Source organism: Ctenocephalides felis, unplaced genomic scaffold, assembly GCF_003426905.1.
Source record: "Ctenocephalides felis isolate EL2017-DRISC unplaced genomic scaffold, ASM342690v1 CF-g0.4_SCAFFOLD_03571, whole genome shotgun sequence".
Classification (NCBI taxonomy): Eukaryota; Metazoa; Arthropoda; class Insecta; order Siphonaptera; family Pulicidae; genus Ctenocephalides; species Ctenocephalides felis.
In genome coordinates, this window is record NW_020539725.1 from 67,704,694 (window position 1) to 67,724,646 (window position 19,953).

Consider the following 19,953-nt stretch of genomic DNA (forward strand, 5'->3'; position numbering starts at 1 on the left):
AATCACATTCATCACATTAATATTGTTTGATGTTAATAATAGGTTTTCATTAAAAAAAATGTTACAAAATTTTATTTTTTTATTGAATATGTAGATATAGTTTTATGTTTTCTTATAAAGAATTTGTTACAAAAGTTTATTTTTTCTATTGAATATTTTCTATATATATGAAAATAAGTCGGGTTTTCCTTTCTCGCACAAACCGATTTCGACAATTTTGCATTCGTTGGAAAGGTCTCGGGCAAGGTTTATAGCTAAGAAAATTAGTGGTGCATGGCATCGTGCCCTAATGCAAATTGCTGGAACTTCACGCACCGTAATTAAAAATTTGAGTAATGACATTAGTGAGAATTATCAGAATTATGCTTGGTTAAGTCAACGAGCAATTCTTGCCGCAAAGAATAATGATGTACACGCACTGAATTTCACCATTCAATCAAAAATTGCTGGCGATTTGGTGACATACCAATGATTCCGACTGGTCTTCCGTTTGACTTCAAACGATTGCAATTTCCAGTTCGCCTTGCGTTCGCAATAACAAGTCGCAAGGCCAATCGCTTAGTGTTTGCGGGATAAATTTCAAATAGATTATTTAGAAAATCATTGTTTTTCACATGGGCAGTTATACGTTGCCTGTTCACGAGTTGGAAAACCATCCGCTTTGTTTGTATTAACGTCAGACCAAAAAACAAAAAATGTGATTTACCAAAGAGCACTTCAATGAAATGGATAATTTGCGGATTCACTTTCATTTACTTAGAGAAGTTCAACTAAAAAACACTTCATTTTTGTAATCGAAATAAATTCATTACTGTTGTATAATAAAATCAAATGTTTCCTTTTCAAATATAAAACAAACAAAATATTTCTTCATTTTTCTCACGAAATATATATATATATATATATATATATATATATATATATAGTTTTATGTCAACGTTTCCAATTATATATAACATGAATGGGTACATATTCTTTAATCCTTATTTTATATAAGGTTGTCAAATATCTCCCTTCCGCCTTTTTGTATTATAAACCAAGAGCAAAAAAGCGGAAGGGAGATATTTGACAACCTAATATACATTGTAAAATAGTGCGATAACAGTTAATATATATTTTATTATTTGGAGGAGGGGGTCGTTTAAAATTTCCTAAACTTGAAGGGGGTCGCTATATAAAAGAGTTTAAGAAGCCCTGAACTACAGAATATTCGAGCAAAAATTTATTTTCTATATAAAATACAAAAACCGGTTAAAACCGGTTTTTTAGTAAAACGAAAATTTGAAAACCGGTTTTCTGAAATGTCGGTTTTTGTATAAACCCTAGTGTTGTAACCTAGTAGAAATATAGGTTGTCATGAACATCAAATTATTGCATTGCGACGAGGACAATCCTAACAATATCATTAGATGACATAAGGGAGAATTCTAGTCTAGAATTGAAAAAAAAACTATTTTTTTACTACATACACCTACTTCAATCACATGCTGATCTAGATGCTAAAGCTTTTTTTCCTAGGTCAGAATTTCCCAGACACAAAATAAAATCAAACTTTATTTCTCCATGAATGTAATTACAGCAGTTTCAATTATTTCGCACAAAATTCTGAAATGCATTGTTTTAGCATTTGCATATAGATTGCATTAAAACAAATGTCAGTCGTCTGCAATCTGCAAACTGCAAAATGCAATGAATTCCTAACAGACTTGCAAGCAGACGGATCACGAAACCAATAAATTTATTTTGTCTGGCGGAGAAATATAATTCTATTTTGAATATTCAATAGAATGGTATTTATTGGACAGGGTTAAAGATTCGATTTTAAAAATAATTGTATGCTTTTAGGACATACGCGTGTATGTCCTAAGCGTACGGTTCATTTTCCAAAATTTACTGAATTTTTATAATTAAACTGCATGTCGTAATACTATGAATTTCAGTATTTCAGAAATTTCCACTTGATGGGTGACATTCACGTGATGACCTGTGTGTACGAGTGTCGCTTTTAGGCGACACCCAGTGTATCGACTTTTACTTCTTTAATTATCACTCTGAGTTAAACTAATCAAAATTCTGATTTGCATTCTGGGTTTTGGCTCTTCAAAAGTGAATTTTTTACAAGTAAAAACTAGTGTCGCTTATAGGTGACGTAAGTGTGTCGACCTCACTCGGGTATTTAATACTCTAAGTCCAACTAATAGACCGTTTATTTACTATTCTGGTATATTTTAAATAACTATTATGTTTTTTTCTTTTTAGAAACGAATAATAGTGTCGCTTACAGACATCTAATCTGTCGACTCTTGATATAATATTTTGTCAACATTTAATTAAACTAATGAGCATTTTTATGCCCTATTATAGTTTTCAGCTCTTCAGAAGTGATATTTTATTTATTATTATTTTAATATTTATTAAACTGACAATGAGACAAATCTATTAGAATTCTCATATCTTATTTTGGTCTTTAGTTCCTCAAAAGTGATTTTTTTACAAATAAATACAAATGTCACTTATAGACGTCATCCAGTGTGTCGACTTTGCTTTGATATTTATTATTATTTGAGAATTTTAATTTATTATTTTAGTTTTTTTGCTTTTTAGAAGGTAATAATAGTGTCGCTTATATACGACATCTAGTGTATCGACTTTTAATGAGAATTCTTATTAACTTATTAACCAGAATAAGACTCTGGTTTTTAGCTTTTTAGTAGTAAATTTCTTTTACAAATAAATACTAGACGCTTATAGATGACATCCAGTGTGTCAACTTTTGCTTTCATATTTATCACTCTGTGTCAAGCTGACAAAAAAATCTAATTTACTATTCTGGTTTTTAGCTTTTTATAATTGATTTTTTTACAAATAAATATCAGTGTCGCCTATAGATGACATCCAATGTGTCTTTTGGTTAAATTTTTATCACTCTGAAACAAACTAATGAGAATTCTTATTTACTATTTTGATATTTTAAGAAGAATTTTTTTTTTATAAGTGAATAATAGCGTCACTTATAGTTGACATGCGGTGTGCTTCAATATTTATCACGCTGAGTTAAACTAGTGAAAATTCTAATTTAATCTTCTGTTGTTTTTTTGCCGTTTAGAAGCAAATACTAGTGTAGCTTATAGACGATATCTAGTGTGTGGACTTTTGATAGTATTTATATCAATATTTATTTAGTTAAACTAATGAGAATTCTAATGTCCCAGTCTGGTTTTTAGCTCTTTAGAAGTGATTTTTTTCACAAGTGAATACTAGTGTCGCTTATAGACGACATCTAGTGTGTCGACTTTACTTCTTTGTTTATCACCCTGAGTTATGCTGTTAAGAAGTCTAATTAAAAATTCTAGTTACTTTTTAGAAGTGAACGCTTGTGTCGCTTATAGAGGACATCTAATGTATCAACTTAACTAAATTATTTAAACTAATAAACATTCTATTGTCCTATTCTATAAAGTGAATACTAGTGTCACTTAAAAAAGACATTCAGTGTGCCGACTTTTTGTTCAATTTTTATTACTCCAAGGTAAACTAATGAGAATTCTAATTTACTATTTTGCTATTTAACTTTTTAGATATAGCGTATCTTATAGATGACATACAGTGTGTCGACTCTTGCTTCAATATTTATTACCATGAGTTAAAATATTGAATACTCTAATTTACTACTTTGATATTGAGATTTTCAGAAGTGCGACATTTTAGAAGGTAATACTATAGTACAACATTAGTAAAAATTTGATATTACTACTGCTTGACACCAAGCTGAACAAATAAGCTGATGCATGTTCTTGCTCTAACAATTAAAATTTACGAAAAAGTATCTGTGTGCAATTTTACATATATACTGTGAATTGTAAAGAAACTTTTTGACAAAAAAACATATCTGTATCTCTGTGTCTATTGACAACCTTTTGCCTGAGTCCACATTTCAAACCAAGTACAACTTCTTCGTCTACAACCAACTGCCTTTCCCCAGAGTCCACATCTCTGATCCTTGCTCAAACAGGCAATTCAGCGTTACATTATTTCACATATTAATATTTCAATGCTCGACATCAACTATACAATAACTACATCCAAAGATCTGGTGCTGTGCACGTTCACCATATTTGTACTCCATCCATTCTCCACCGCTCATCGGTAAATAATGTAAAGGAATTCGTACATACGTACATCGACATACATACACATACATACACACATACATACACACAAACACATACATACACCACTTACCTTACTTTACCTTACCAGAGTTATACATTCTCACCTTCCACGCTGGCTGGCTGATGGCTGGCTTTATCTCACTTTATCTCACCTTACCCCAAAGTCTTCGACGTTGGCAGTGGTAGTATTGGTAGTATTAGTATTGGTAGTATTGGTAGTAGTAGTAGTAGTAGTAAGAGGTACGCTGGCAAAAGGTTGCCTGTGTTCGTAGTATTATTGTAGATGAGAAAGATACGAAGGAACGGAGGAGTTTGCGCAGTCTGTTCAAGGCCAACGGTGTATAAACCTGGTGAGGAGGCTTTGGCGAGGGTTGGTGAGGATCGGGGGACGGGGCGAGGGTTGTTATCAGGGTTTGGAATCGATGTAACGTTACAAGTGGGAAAATGATTTTTTATAATATTTGAAAGTTTTGAATAAAATTGTTAAGGAAATTACACACAATGGTATAGAATCGACGAACTTGAAAAATTGTGTAGATTTTTTGAAGTCATATTTGCAAATTTAAATATTCTTGTCAAAGTTTTAGGTTTTTTAAAACTAATTTATCATGATTTCTTGGTACTTCTTGACAATTTTTAAAGTTTCCTAAAGTTCTTTAAATTTTCATATTTTTTGATATCTTCAGACGTTTTATATACACGTTATTTTGTTTACAAAAGTTTGGAATAAAATATAGAACAGAAAACTGAAAATTTTAATAATAGAGACTCGACAAACTTGATAAATTGTGAAGATTTTTTGAAGACATACTTGCAATTTTAAGAATCCTTGTCATAGTTCCTAAGTTATTTGAGACTTTTTAATAATGTTTTTTGGAATTTCTCTGAATTTTTAGATCTTTTGCTATCTTCAGACGTTTTGTCATTATTTTGATCACAAAAGCTTTAAATAAAATATAGAGAATAGTTGCAAAAAATTCGATGGTATAAAATCTATGTACTTGAATAATTGTGTTGATTTGGAGTACACACTTGAAATTTTCAATATATTTATCAAAGTTGTAAACTTCTCAAGTTTTCTAAAACTTTTTAAGGCATTATTTATTGGAATTTTTGAGAACCTTTTAGAATTTCCTAAAGCTTCTGGAATTTTTAGATTTTTGCTATTAAGATTAGGATTTACCTTCAGAAATTTTACCCTTATTTTTATCATAAAAATTTGAGTTCATCTGCAATCTCTAGATTTTTGCAATATTTAACCTTTTGAACTCTTTAGACCCTTTCGAAATTTTATACTTTTCAATTTTTTTGTATTTTTAGATATTTTAACAAATTTAAATTAAAAACTTTTAGCTAATTTTAAACTTTAGGTATTTTAAAACTTTTATTATTATAATATAAAACTTTTTGGAACCTTGAAATTTTTATAAATTCAAGCCATTTTTGGGCATTTAGCCATTTTGGAGTTTATAGACTATTTCGACTTTTTAGAGTTCTTTTGAGTTTATGGACTTTTTAGACTTTTTTGAGTTTTTTGGGATTTTAGAGCTTTTGAGTTCTTAGACCTCTTTAGACTTTTAGACATTTTCAAGTTTTTAGACTTTTTCGAGTTTTCAGGCTTTTTCGAGTTTTCAGCATTTTTCGAGTGTTCACATTTTTTCGAGTTTTTAGACCTTTTTGAGTTTTCAGACTTCTTCAAGTTTTCATGAGACTTGATAAGATTTTAAAACTTTGAGTTTGGAGCTTTTTTGAAATTTATTGAGCTTTTTTTATTTTATTTTTTTACTTTTTAGACTTGCAAGAGTTAGATTTATGAACTTTTTGAAATCACATTTATTTTGAATTTCAAGAGTTTTTATTTAATAAGTCTCATGAAATTTTAGATTTTTGGGGTATTTAGATTCTTCAAATTCTTTTAAAGTTTTTTTGTCATTCTAAGTTTTTAGGCTCTTTATAAATTTTAGGCTTTTTGCAATTTGGAGTCTTTTTCGGAATTTTGCACATTTTTATATTTATAGAGTTTTTAGAATTCTTAAATTTAAATTTTGTAGACCTAGAAATAGGATTTGTAGATTTTTAGTAATTATTAGGCTTTTTGTCGTTTTTAGGCATTTTGTCATATTTAGACATTTTCCAATTTTTTAGACATTTTCCATTTTTTTAGACATTTGCCAATTTTTTTAGACATTTTTTGATTTTTAGACATTTTCCAATGGTTTAGATATTTTCCAATGGTTTAGATATTTTCCAATGGTTTAGACATTTTACAATTATTTAGACATTTTCCAATTGCTTAGACATTTTCCAATTTTTTATACATTTTCCAATTTTTTAGACATTTTGTCATTATTAGATATTCTGTTATTTACAGATATTTTCTAAATTTTAGATATTTTTTCATTTATAGCCTATATAGATTTTTTTTCATATTTTTGATCTCATAAACTTTTTTTATTTTATTCGCATACTTTGAGATCTTTAGATTTCTGGAGTCCTCAATTTTTTTGCAATTTATACATATTTTTACAACCTTGTTAAAATTTTTCTAACCTTTCTGGTTTTGAATAATTTTGTAGAATTTTTGCAATCTCTAATTTTTTCAGAATCTTTTAATTAAATTTTAACTTTTAGACTTTTTACTACTATTGGAACTTATTTTAATTATGTAAAATTTCTTGAAATTATTATTTTAGATATTTATTTTAATCCATTCTTAAAAAGTTGAAATATATAGGAATTTCAATCACTTTTGAAATCTTTGAGTATTTATTATTTAATTTTTTATACTTTTTGGAACTTGTCATTCTTGTACTTTCTTTTCATAAATCTTTTTATACTCTGAAAAAATGGGACTTCTTGGATTATGACCTCTAAATTTTTATTATAATTTATAAACTCCTTGGATATTTTAATATATTTTGTATATTTATGCTCAGTTTGAAATATATTAAAACTCTTAAACCTTTTGGAATTTTATTTTTGGATTTTGAAACTTGTTAGAATGCAAGAACTTTTATACTTGTTAAAATTCTTAAACTTGTTAGAATTTTTAAATTATTACCATAGAATCCTTGGAAATATTAAAAACATTGGAAATTTCACACCCACTGAATTAGTTAGAATTTTTCAGAACCATTTAGATGTACATTCAGTATAAATAAATCACCTATATTATTTTCAGTAAAAAGAAAACCAAATATAATAGAGAAGAGACTTGTAAAAAAATTATAATATAATAAAAAAGAGACTTCAACAAAAATTAAATTTTTCATAATATTTCGGTTACCATCATCACTCCACACCCTGTCCAAATTCGTTCTCAACCCTACCCAACCCAACACGAATTCGGGTGTCTAAACTATAGACGTGTACACACATACACACTTATACACTTGTACACACATAACCACACATATACACACATAACCACACTTACCCACACACCAATAAAGCACACTTTGTCGTTTAACCAACACACTCTTAGCCGAGTTTCGACATATCCTATTCGACCCGGAGACTCAGATACAAACCGACCACGGACGGAGAAGGACGCTCCTAAATAGTAAATAGTAAATGACATATTGTTTATAATATTTTGTGTAAACGTTTGTAGTGAAGTGTTGGTGAATTTGGTGAATTTGTGACTTGTATTGAAGTGCGTGGATTTGACAAAAAAGTGTTGACAGTGCTGGACGCTGTGGACTAAGTGACAATCTATTACCATCTCGTGATTCTAGTGACTTGATTCTAGTGTGATGTGAACTTACCAACTTACCAACAACTACACCTTCCTTCATGCCCTAATCAAAACAAATAATTGCCAATTCATGTCCTAATCTTTCATCATGTACCATCTAACATCCATCTTAGTCTTCTCCTTGCTCTCGATTTCGACCAGAGTCGATGGGTCCCATCAGGATCCCTTAACTGTAACCACTACTTCCGGGTTGATCCGGGGTCGTGCAAGGATCGTCCTGGGACGTGAGGTACACGTGTTTACCGGTATACCATATGCCAAACCGCCGGTTGGTCCTTTGAGGTTTAGAAAACCGGTTCCTGCAGAACCTTGGCATGGGGTTCTGGATGCCACACATCCTCCTAATTGTTGCGTCCAGGAGAGATATGAATATTTTCAGGTGGGGGGTAAAGGATTTATTTGTTATGTGTTTTTTTTTGTTTTGATATTGCTAACTTTAGTGGTGACTGAAGTCGGTCTTGTAGTTGTTAGGTTTTAGTGATGTCAATTTGTTTTGATGATATTTTGATACATATGTTTTTTAACTTCCCGTAGGGTAAGTTATAGTAATCGCAAAAAAATCGAAAATGAAAATTTTTGCATTTCTCGACGTTTCAAAGGTTTCTGAATATTTTGGCATACCTTAGAAAAAATGGATGTATGTGTGTTTGTGTGTGCGTGTGTGTGTGTTCGGATACAAATTTTCGTGGACGATTTCGAAAACACCGATCAATTGATTAAAATAGCAAGAATTTAAATCAACATTCGATTTGTATTGGTAAGGAAACGTGCCGATTAGTTTTTAGTGTAGGCAGGTCTAGCCGTTCCGAAGATACGGGGCAAAAAGTGCCAAAAACAGTAACATGGTTTTTAAGGACGGTGCGTCCGATTTTAAAAACTCAAAAAACATTTTACTTGTATTGACAAAATGAAGAACTGATCAAATTTTCATGAAGGCAGGTCTAGCGGTTTCGAAGCTCTAATGAAAAAAGAAAAACAAAAAGCCATTTGGCGGTCAAAAATGATCATTAGACATATGCACATCAAATTATCAGATATTTTATAGAAATTTTTACAATAAGTATGAATTTTGTTTACATTCCTTTGGGTTCCGTACCAATGTTTATCCGTTAGACGGCGACGCGGCGCTTACGCGCTTTGACATTTTGTCTCTATCCACTGAAAGCAGTACGATATCTTTGAAAAAAAGTTCAGAATTTCCAAACTATGCCGAAATAAAGAAAACTTTTTTTTCAAACATTTTTTTTGTTTCTCAAAAATCTAATTTCTTCGAAGTAAATTTTTTTCAAAAATGTTAATCGCTTTTAAAAAAATAATAATGTTTGGTACGGAAAGTTTCAGCAATTTGCCTTAAGGCACGATGCCTTAATTGCTTTAAGACAGAATTCCACTTACAGCTAGTTTCCTTTGCTTTTGCTAAAATTAGTGGTGTCTGAAGTCGATCCTGTAGTTGTTCGATGTTAGTGAAGCCAATATTTTATTATGTTAATTTGATATTTTCATTATTTAATGTTTCTAAATAGCCTGGTTTCTGACTTTGATAAAGCAATCACAATTATCTTTGCAATCATTATTTGCAAAATTAATTATGTCTGGCATTTACATTTTATAGGTGATGCCAAATTGTATTTCTGGTATTTCGATTGCTCAAAATTATGCATATTTTGGATGTCTTCACTTTTGACGATGCCAAAATTTAATTGTGGTATTTTTATGCATCTAAATTTTTCTTGTCATTAATACATGTTCCTAATTTTTTTAAATTGCCGTTGATTGAATTAAAAAAAATTCTATTAAAAAACGGTAGACGGAAATTTTGACATGTTTGTTTGTTCTTGGAGTTCTCAAACCGAACTTAATCTAATTTTGGTATTTATTTCGGATTTCTTGGAATTTGATGTTAGGTATCTTCTTACTTGAATAATATTAAAATTATAAACCTATTTATGAATTATTACTTTAAACCACATTATTTTGATCGGCAATTAAGTCATAATGAATTTAAATTTAAACAAAAAATTTTATAATCGATTTATTACTATTTTTGGTTCTTTGATTTAATTCTTACAAATTTCTGCTGTTAAATTTGGTAGAATTTGAAATTGCTTATTTACTTTATTTACAAATTCTATTGAAACAAATCAGTTTCAATCTTTTGTAGATTGATTTCTATGAATATTTGTATTTGTTTAAACAATTTGCAAATTTTAAATTACTCGAATTTTTAGATTTATTGGATTTTTTTATCATTTTACAATTTTTAGATATTTTGAATTTTTTAGATATTTTAATTTTTTTTATTGTTTATGAATTGTTTGGAGATTCTGGAGTAACATTTTAGACATTTTAACGTTTTGAGAGATTCAGGCTTTATGTAAATTTTGATATTTTAGTATTTTGTAGTTGAGATATTTTGGAAATTACTAAAAAAATATAAAAAGATGGTAAATATGATAGAAAGAACCATAACTCAAAGAAACCTAACTAATAACAATTAAACAGTTGAGCACCATTTATTAAAAAAAGAGTGCGCGTAAGGATCACACGCGATTGAAGTAAAACTTTTAATATTGTATGAGTAGGCAATTAAGATAAAAATAAAAAAACATCATATTTGAATTTTAAAAATCATTTATTAATAATCACATAACATCAATAACACAGTTTAAAACAACAACGATAGATTAATTGCTATCATATTTCATATATGATATAATAGGTGAAATGAGAGACATAAATTTTGCTTTGTAAACTATGTACATTTCTGGAGAAAACTGCATCAATAGTCGTGCCATATCTTGTGGTTGATTCAAATGGAGAATTATTCATTGTTAAATTAAATTTATTATTTAAAAAATCGATTAATGGTTGAGATTCTTCTGAACGAAAATTGACATTGAAATCTCCAGCAAGAATTAATGGTATCTCGTTGTGATTAGTGTTTAAAAGTTTTGCACCCTCATTAGAAAAATGAAGTAACTGCTGATGAAGAAATTCAATAATATTTGATATGTTTTTATTGGGAGAAATTTAAAGGACGACTATAATTAATGTTTGATTCTGTGTGTGTAATATCACCTACTTGTGTAATTTCATTAGGAATATCCAGTAATATCGTTGGCGCAAGAAACTGCATAAGAGTCGCATTATGAAGAGTATCTGAACATGAATGATAGACATTAGACAGCTACACCACCTGCTCTTGAGTTTGATCGTTTGTATTGAGAAACGCAGTAATAGTTCTGAATATCAATTCGTTCTTCATTATTAATCCAAGTTTCCGAAAATAACAAAAACGTACAACGTTGTAGCACTTTATCTTGCAGATCAGGCAAATGAGCTCGTAAACTTTGGCAGTTAAAGGAAAACAATGAAATGTCGTTCAAACTTATTATCTCACTCAATTTTTCTTCTTGTGTTATTAATCTACAAGTTGAAAGTCTTTGGAATTCAGTTTTTAAGTTCATTAATCCTGCTGGCCGTTTTCTTCCATTATAAATTTTTTTGTCGTTGTTTTAGAAATGATGAACAATCCATTAATGCTGGTAACTCGTGATAATGCAACATATAGAAGCTGCTGATTATGTGTTTTATTGAATTCATATACAATTTCATCAAAAGTACCACCTTGTGATTTGTGTATTGTGAGTGCACAAGCAGACACTAAAGGAAAATGATTTCTTTTGGCAAATATGGTTTTATTTCTATTCATTGGAATAGATAAAGATCTCCTGAGAATCGGCACAGCTGTCCTACTGATATTAAGAGTTTGAATATGATGTGCAGCTTTCTTCCTAATTTTGTTACCTATCTTACCAGGAAATTCAAACCATAAACCTAGAAGTTCATCATTATCGCCACGTTCTATGTACACTAATTTTCCTACACAACCATTAGCTAAGCCATCACTTACATCAATATTAGTTGTTATTATGTAAAATTTATTCAGAACTAAAATTATTCAGAACTAAAATTATTTCATAACCGATTTTTGTGAAACTGCTGACGAATGTATGATTGTTGATCTGTCGCATGGCAACCTACATAAATATCCGTGGCAGTAGATATTATTTTGTCTTCAACGAGATTCAGTATAAATTTATTATATTCCATGACACATTTATTCTCTAAGAAAAGTCTTATTCCATGAGGACATAACATAAAAAATGTGATTCAATTAATGCAAATTCATATAGGGTTTAGCGCTCGACTTACGCATGACATGACGGGAGTGGATACTCGCGACATCAGCGCTTACGGCGTCGTAGTGTTCAACTTCACGTTGGCGTTTTCGTTGCATTTGTACGGATTTACACCCGTGTAGCCTAAAGAAATTTTTACACCCATATCGCGCCTAAAGAAGTTTTACTTCAATAATAATATTTACTTTTTTGTAATTTGTGAACACAAGGAAAGGTTAGATTTGATAGCAAATAATTTGATAAATAATTTTTGGTTCTTGAATTTATAATTTTATCTTTTATATATTTGTTTTTTTTTTAATTTAAAATCTCAACTTTTACTATCTTCGACCATAATTTTTGTTATTGATTAGTATAAAATGAAATATTATTGCAATTATTTAACGAATATTATTATTTGACAGAAAGCCTGAAAATCTAAAATATCAAGTTATGTAATGTTTATATTAAATATGCATACTTTTTAATATATATCGAGACACAATACAAGTTAAAGAACTCATCAAAAAGAACTCGTATAATGTGAAAAAATATAACAGTAAAAATTATTTGTTTTAAACGTGACATTGTTTTACTTTTAATAATTGAATTTACGCCTAAACGACTATTTCGTTACATTATATATATATATATATATTAATAATTTATAATATTCAACCAAAAATACAACATTGTCGTAAATAAACTTAATTTTCGTGTATAGTATTTTTGATATGTACAAATTATTTATTTATAAACAAACGAAAAAGAGCTTATGACAAATTTACTCAAAACATTAAGAATGTCATATTTGAATAAAAATTATTTAACAAATTTATATTTTTTGGGGAATTTTGAAAACCAGTGTTTCCCAACATGTGGATTAATGACTTACAGAATTGCAATTTGATACTTGGAGAAGAGATAATTTATAATTGTTAAAAAGTTATTAAAAACCTTAATATTTTTATTTATACAAATTAAAGAATTTTGCTGTACACTATTTTGTGAGCTTTCAAATTTTGTCTAATATTTTATGTTCAGTTATTTGTTATCAGTACTTTGGTTTCTTTAGCTTTTCAGATATCTTATTTTTCATTTGTCTTGCAATAATTTTAATTTTAATCAAGTTTTTGAATTTTAGGTTTTTGATTTTTAATATTTGGTATTCTATATTTTTTAAATTTTATTTTTTGTAAATTTACTGCTATCAATATTTGTATGCCTCTACATTTTTGTTTCAACAGATTTTGTTAATAATTTCCTGTAATTTTTATTTCTTTTACAAATGTTAATATTATTTGAATATCTCAACATTTCAAAGCATCCAAACATTTGAATATGCATATTATCTAAGTAGTCCAATTTTTATATTCCAATATAAAAATTGAAAATGGATGTAATAAATCAAAATTAGCCAAGTAAAATAGGAATGGATAATAGTCTAGTATTTTTTCTATCAGCTCTCTGATGATGATATCCAGTTTATATCATATTAGGGAGTAAGTTTGAATAATTGATGGGAATGCATTTGAAACGAAGCAAAAAATTATTGATTTTATCATACTCGTAGGTACTCATATTGTGAGCTTTTGACACGAAAATATATATTGAAAGATGTATATACATACATATACACACACACATATATATATATATATCAATATAAATATATATTTCACAAAATATGAAAAATAATGGAATATAAATGTTAATGAAATTAGAATGGAACAAAAGAATCCTTAATGATTTATGTTTAATTGTTTGTAGATAATTCAATTAAACTAGCATTGTATATTTGTATAATAGTGCTTCAATGCAAATTGTTGTTTTGTTCTTTTTTTATTATTAGATGAATAACATCATTAAACAATTTAAATGTTTCAATACATAAACATACAGTTAAAAAGAATGAATTATATAATAAATATCTAAACAGATATACATACACACACATAATTTTTCTATTTGGTGAAATTGAACAGAATTTTCTAAAAATTTGCCAAATGATATAACTTCAGCTGTTTTTTTGCTTCTTCTGAAATTTTGTTTATGGAAAGTTATTTAGTTACTAAAACAAATATTTGAAAATATTATTTTGGCTATTATCTGTCTGTGTCAAACGATTTCCATAAGCCTATTATATTTTCTTTCCGCTGATCAAACAATTCAAACTCTTTAACTTGATATTGAATTCAACCTTTGAAAATTATTTGTAAGCATTTTATTTCAAACATACGAGTATATATTTTTAACAAAAAAATAATAATTTGTTTGTATTTTATTAATTTTGCACTAAAGATGAGTCAAATCTAGACTTGAAACTTTATATCAATTCAGCTAAATTTTTGAATTTTCAATTTTGGATTTTTAATTTTTTGAGAAACAATGAATCTATCTATTTAATCAAGTTTGATCATATTTTTTTAATTAGTCTTAAAAATCCTGTAACATTTCACAAAGTTGTTTTTAAGTAACAATTTTACTACAAATTGATTGTAATTTGTGTAGTATCGTATTGCTATTGTATATTATTAGTGAAATTTTTCCTTTGCATATATAATCAAAAATATTAGAATAAAATTTATGTTAAATTATTGTAATTTATACAAAGTATGCAAGTACTATTTTTGAGATACTTATGATCGGTTTTTAATAAAAAAAATCGAGTAAAAATTTAATAAACATATTATGAAAATTCGAGTAAAAAAATAAAAACTTGACAATAATACGATTATTGTTTGCATGAATCTTAATTACTATATAAAAACTTTTTCATGTAATTTTTAGGTTTTTATTTTTTACTCGGTTGTTTTAAATATGATATTTTTTAGTATTTTTTCAATCAAAAGTTTTGATTAAACGCCTAAACACTTGATGCAATTTGCCAATACACTTTAGTACATTTTTTTAAAAGAAAGACTTTACAAAGTTAATATTGAAAATGTTAAAATCCTAATTAGCCAAGCATTTTTAATTTTAGAAAATTTGGAATAATTATCAATATATTGATATTCAGGCTTATGGATCCAAAGTTCAAATGAACAAAAATAATGAAAATTAACTACAATCATCAAAAAATCGTTACATTAACCTTAAAAGCCTATAATTTTCAAACTATGTGCAATAAATATTATTTCTAATATTGTTTCAAGATATTTATGATCGATTCTGTCATACCTTTTCTGTTTGACGTTGAGTTTTGGGACACACTATATTTTTCAGCACACTTAATTAGTATTTCAGTGTATTATGTATATCATGTGTTTTCTAAGGACTCTATATTTTCCATAATAAATTTTAACCTAACCACTTTACCACAAAGGGATGACAAGTATAACAAGGTGGTCCTTAATATAGACATTTTCGAATTTGATTGCTCCCAAGGGCTCAAATGGTTCCATATTGATAATAATCAATTTTCTGAATGTTTTAGCTCTTAATTTTGTTTTTTATAGTGCGCTATTCAAAGTTTTTTATGGAATTTTCAATAGAAAATGACACGAATTTTTACTTTTAATTTATTTGTCGCTAAGTTATACCTAACAAAAATTGTTTTAATTTCCAACATATTTTTCATCCTATTTCCATACAATGTTTGATTGAACTGCGCACTATCTAAAAGTTAATATTAGGAGCTTAAACTTTCAGAGAATTGTTTTTTTTTTATCAAATTGGAACCCTTTGAGCCATATTAAGAACTACCCTAATATATATCTTATATATAAAAATGGATCGCAAAATGTGTTGGTAAGCGCATAACTCAACAACGCCTGGACCAATTTGGCCAATTCTTTTTTTAAAATGTTTGTTGAAGTCTAAGGATGGTTCTTACGGCGAGAAAAATCGAATAATCGTCGGGAAAACCCTAAAAACAACCTTCTTCTTTTTCACATACAAACTTTAGTATATTTTCTCGAATATTATTACTCAAGTCAATGGAGCGTTTTAGGCCTGAATTTTTTTTACTGTGCTCCAATTCGTATGGAAGTTTGGAATTAGTTTTATCTTACTCTCAAGTTCAAAAGTGAAAATAATTCAGACTCCTTTGCCATTTTCCGGGGGGATGACATCTCTCTCAGTGGTGTAATTTCATTTTTTTTTCAAAATAACGTCGGATTTCGATAAAAGAACTAATTATAAGAAAAAAGTTTTATAATGTTTTCCAAAAAAGCAAATATTTATCATTTTATTTAAAGCAAATGGGTGTAAATACATTTCGGTATAGACTGTAGTGTAAAAAACATAATTTTTAACTAATTGGTAAATATCAGTATAGGTTATTAAAAAAAATTGAAACTTTTGAATTGTGAACATAAGTACAGGACTACGTCTGTCGGGTCATCTAGTATATATATATATATATATATATATATATATATATATATAGTATATATTGGCCATCGCTTTAGAGCTTTTAGCCAAACCTTACAAGCTTTTGTTACATTCTATTCTATCTTCATTATTATATCATATACTATCTTTATATACGCTATACCATTCAATTATTTTTATAACTACTTCTTATTTTTTCTTTATCTTCTAAACTGGCGTCTTTTCCTAATTTCTAATTCTATTCTATCTCAAATCAAGAATTCAAATTCTACTTAATTTCAATCTCAGAAATCCAATGACAATTTTATGTTAGTGTCGGGACTCGAACCGAGTATCATTGGCGTGTGAATTCAGGATCCTGTGTGAATCTAGTATGCTTATAATTACATTTACATAGTATTTCTATCATAATAAAAAGTATGTAATTAATATACAATTTGTTTAATTCAATTTTTTCTTTCAATTCTCAGGGTTTTCAAGGCGAGGAGCTGTGGAATCCTAATACGAACATATCGGAGGATTGCCTCTACTTGAACGTGTTCGCTCCTGCTAGGCTCAAGGGAGGAGGACAGGAAGGTCAAGGTCGGTATCATCTCCTCATAACATCATCCTACTTACTCTCCAACATTCTCCTTAGTGTTCCGCCGAATACTTGTATTCGTTCGTTTTTATAGGTGAAAGTAGGGGACATTAAAATTTAATAATAGTTCACAAATATTTATAAAGATGAATGTCTTGGTTAAATGAGTTGTAGTTTATAAAATACTTTTGGAATTGTTGGGAATTAATAAGCCGATTCTGTCGTGAAATAAACCAATGTTATGGCAAGGCCTTGTTACACTGCTTTTTTATATAGAGTGGTATCAAAAACTGTCAAAATGCTATGTAGTTGCTTAGAGGCGTTTTAGATACAAATGAAAAATTGTTGGAATCTAATGGGCCGATTCTGCCATGAAATAGACCAATGTTACGGCAAGGCCTTGTTACGCTGCGTTTTTTATATAAAGTGGTACTAAAAACTGTAAAATGCTTTGTAAGTGCATAGAGGCGTTTTAGATACAAAACCTCGGACAAATGCCAAAAAAATCAATGTTATCATATCTGCATATTTGTGATGTGCCATAATAACATATTAGTGAAGTTGCATTTTATGTGTAAAACGCCTAATCGCACAGCAACCACATGGGATTTTAACTGTCTTCAGTACTATTTTGTATGAGAAGCACTGTATAACATAGCCTTGCCATAACATATTGATTTATTTTTCAACAGAAACGACATATAAATCCTATAAAAAAGTTTCGAACATTAATCGTCAGGAGAGTTCCCTTTTTCTTAAAGTTTGGCGTAGTCTTTAATTTGCTCGTCAGAAGAGTCTCTTTTATCTCTTGTTTCCTTTGCAAATCTATTTCCAATTGTTTGTCAGTAGTGTTCTTTTTTCTTAAAGTTTAGTCTAGCCTTTAATTTGCTCGTCAGTAAGGTCTCTTTTATATCTTGTTCTCATTGCAAATCTTATTTCAATTTGTTCGTCAGTAGAGTCCATTTATCTCTTATTTTCTTTGCAAATCCTCTTTCAATTTGCTGGTCAGTAGAGTCCTTTTATCTCTTTTTTTTTACAAAGTTTATTTTAATTTGCTCGATAGTAGAATCTCTTTGCATTTTTTTTAAATTTACTCGTCAGTAGAGTCCTTTTTTAAAGTTTAGTCTGCTCTTTAATTTGATTGTTAGTAGAATTCCTTTATGTGTTGTCCTCTTTGCAAATTTAATTTTTTTATCGTGTCTCAGTTTTATTTGCTCGTCAGTAGAGTCTTTTTTATCAATATATTTATTGTGTCTATATGTGTAACTTGCTCGTCAGTAGAGTCCCATTTTTTCTTAAATTTTAGTCTACACTTCAATTTGATACTAACTTTCAACGTCAGTAACGTTCCTTTATTTCTTGACCAAATTAAATTTGTTAGCCATTAGTAGAGTTTCAGAATCTAATTTTAATTTACTCGCCAGTAGTGTTCTTTTTTGTATTAAAACTATTCTCGCTCAAAGTTTAATTTGCTCGTCAGTAGAGCCTCATTATTGAATATTTTCGCCAAAATCTAATTCAATTTGCTTGTCAGTAGAGTTCTATTTCTATCAACATTTTCATCGTATCTGAATTTATTTTGTTTGTCCATTTGTCTTTTGTCAAAATTTAATTTGCAAGTCACGAGAGTTCATATTGCCAAAATCAATTTTTTTCGCTAGATTATTCTTTTCTATCAATATAAGTTTTTTTGGTCCAAGCTTAATTTGTTTGTTAGTAGAGTCCTTTTTTCTTAAAGTTCACCTAGACTTCAATTAGCTCGTCAGTAGTCTATTTATCTAATGTCCTAATTTAATTTGCTTTGGCAGTAGAGTCCCTTTTGCTCTTAAAGTCTTTACTTAATAGGCTTTACTTGGCTTGTCGGTAGAGTTTCTTTATCTCTTATTCAAATTTAAGTTGATAATCAGTACAGTCCCTTACCCTTATCTAGATTTAAGGTGTTCGTTAGTAGAGTACTTTTTTCAAAATTTTCCTCTCGCTTAAGTTTAATTCTCTCTTCGGTAGTCAATTTTTTTTAATCTTTTGTCTAGACTTCAAATTGTTTGTCTGTAGAGTCCTTCTCCCTTTTATATTTAAATATTCAAAATTTCCATTTTTGTAAATATTACAAAATTTAATTTTTTTCCAGGTCTCCCAATGTTGATTTGGATCTACGGCGGGGGCTACATGTCCGGATCAGCAGCCCTGGACATATACAACGCCGAAATTCTCTCCTCCACTGGCAACGTAATAGTTGCCGCAATGCAATACAGAGTCGGAGCTTTTGGATTTTTATATCTGGCCCCTCATTTTAGAAACGGGGCTTCTGAAGCCCCCGGCAACATGGGGCTGTGGGACCAAGCTTTGGCCATCAGGTGGCTGAAGGACAACGCTGCAGCATTCGGAGGTAGGATAATGGAAACATGAATTAGACATAAATTAGACATCTATGGAAAATGTTAATAATAAAAATAAATAATAAATAATTAATAAACTAATAAAAATAATAAATAAATGATAAAAATAATTAATAAACTTGCAAACCCGACGAACTCCGTTTCGCCACCAGATGGTTTCGTGAGAAAGATTAAGAAATTTTTTGTTTGTTTTATATTTGAAAAGGAAAAATTTGATTTTATTACACAACAGTAATGAATTTATTTCGATTACAAAAATAAAGTGTTTTTTAGTTGAACTTCTCTAATTTTAAGTAAATGAAAGTGAATCCGCATATTATCCGTTTCATTGAAATGCCCTTTGGTAAACCACATTTTTTGCTTTTTGGGTCTGACGTTAACACAAACAAAGCGGATGGTTTTCCAACTCGTGAACAGGCAACGTATAACTGCCCATGTGAAAAACAATGATTTTCTAAATAATCTAATTGAAATTTATCCCGCAAACACTAAGCGATTAACCTTGCGACTTGTTATTGCGAACGCAAGGCGA

At 29.0% G+C, this 19,953-nt stretch overlaps 1 protein-coding gene across 1 annotated transcript in view; it reads left to right on the forward strand.

The window, feature by feature from the left end:
* Positions 1 to 7,694: 7,694 nt before the first annotated feature.
* The window catches only part of LOC113386912 (acetylcholinesterase), a 68,464-nt gene continuing 56,205 nt past the window's right edge, over positions 7,695 to 19,953 (forward strand). Inside the window, exons 1-3 of the mRNA XM_026624669.1 lie at positions 7,695 to 8,308; positions 16,916 to 17,027; positions 19,154 to 19,411. Of these exons, the coding sequence (XP_026480454.1) occupies positions 8,018 to 8,308; positions 16,916 to 17,027; positions 19,154 to 19,411 (661 nt within the window). The 5' untranslated portion in view covers positions 7,695 to 8,017. The remainder of the gene's footprint in view (positions 8,309 to 16,915; positions 17,028 to 19,153; positions 19,412 to 19,953) is intronic.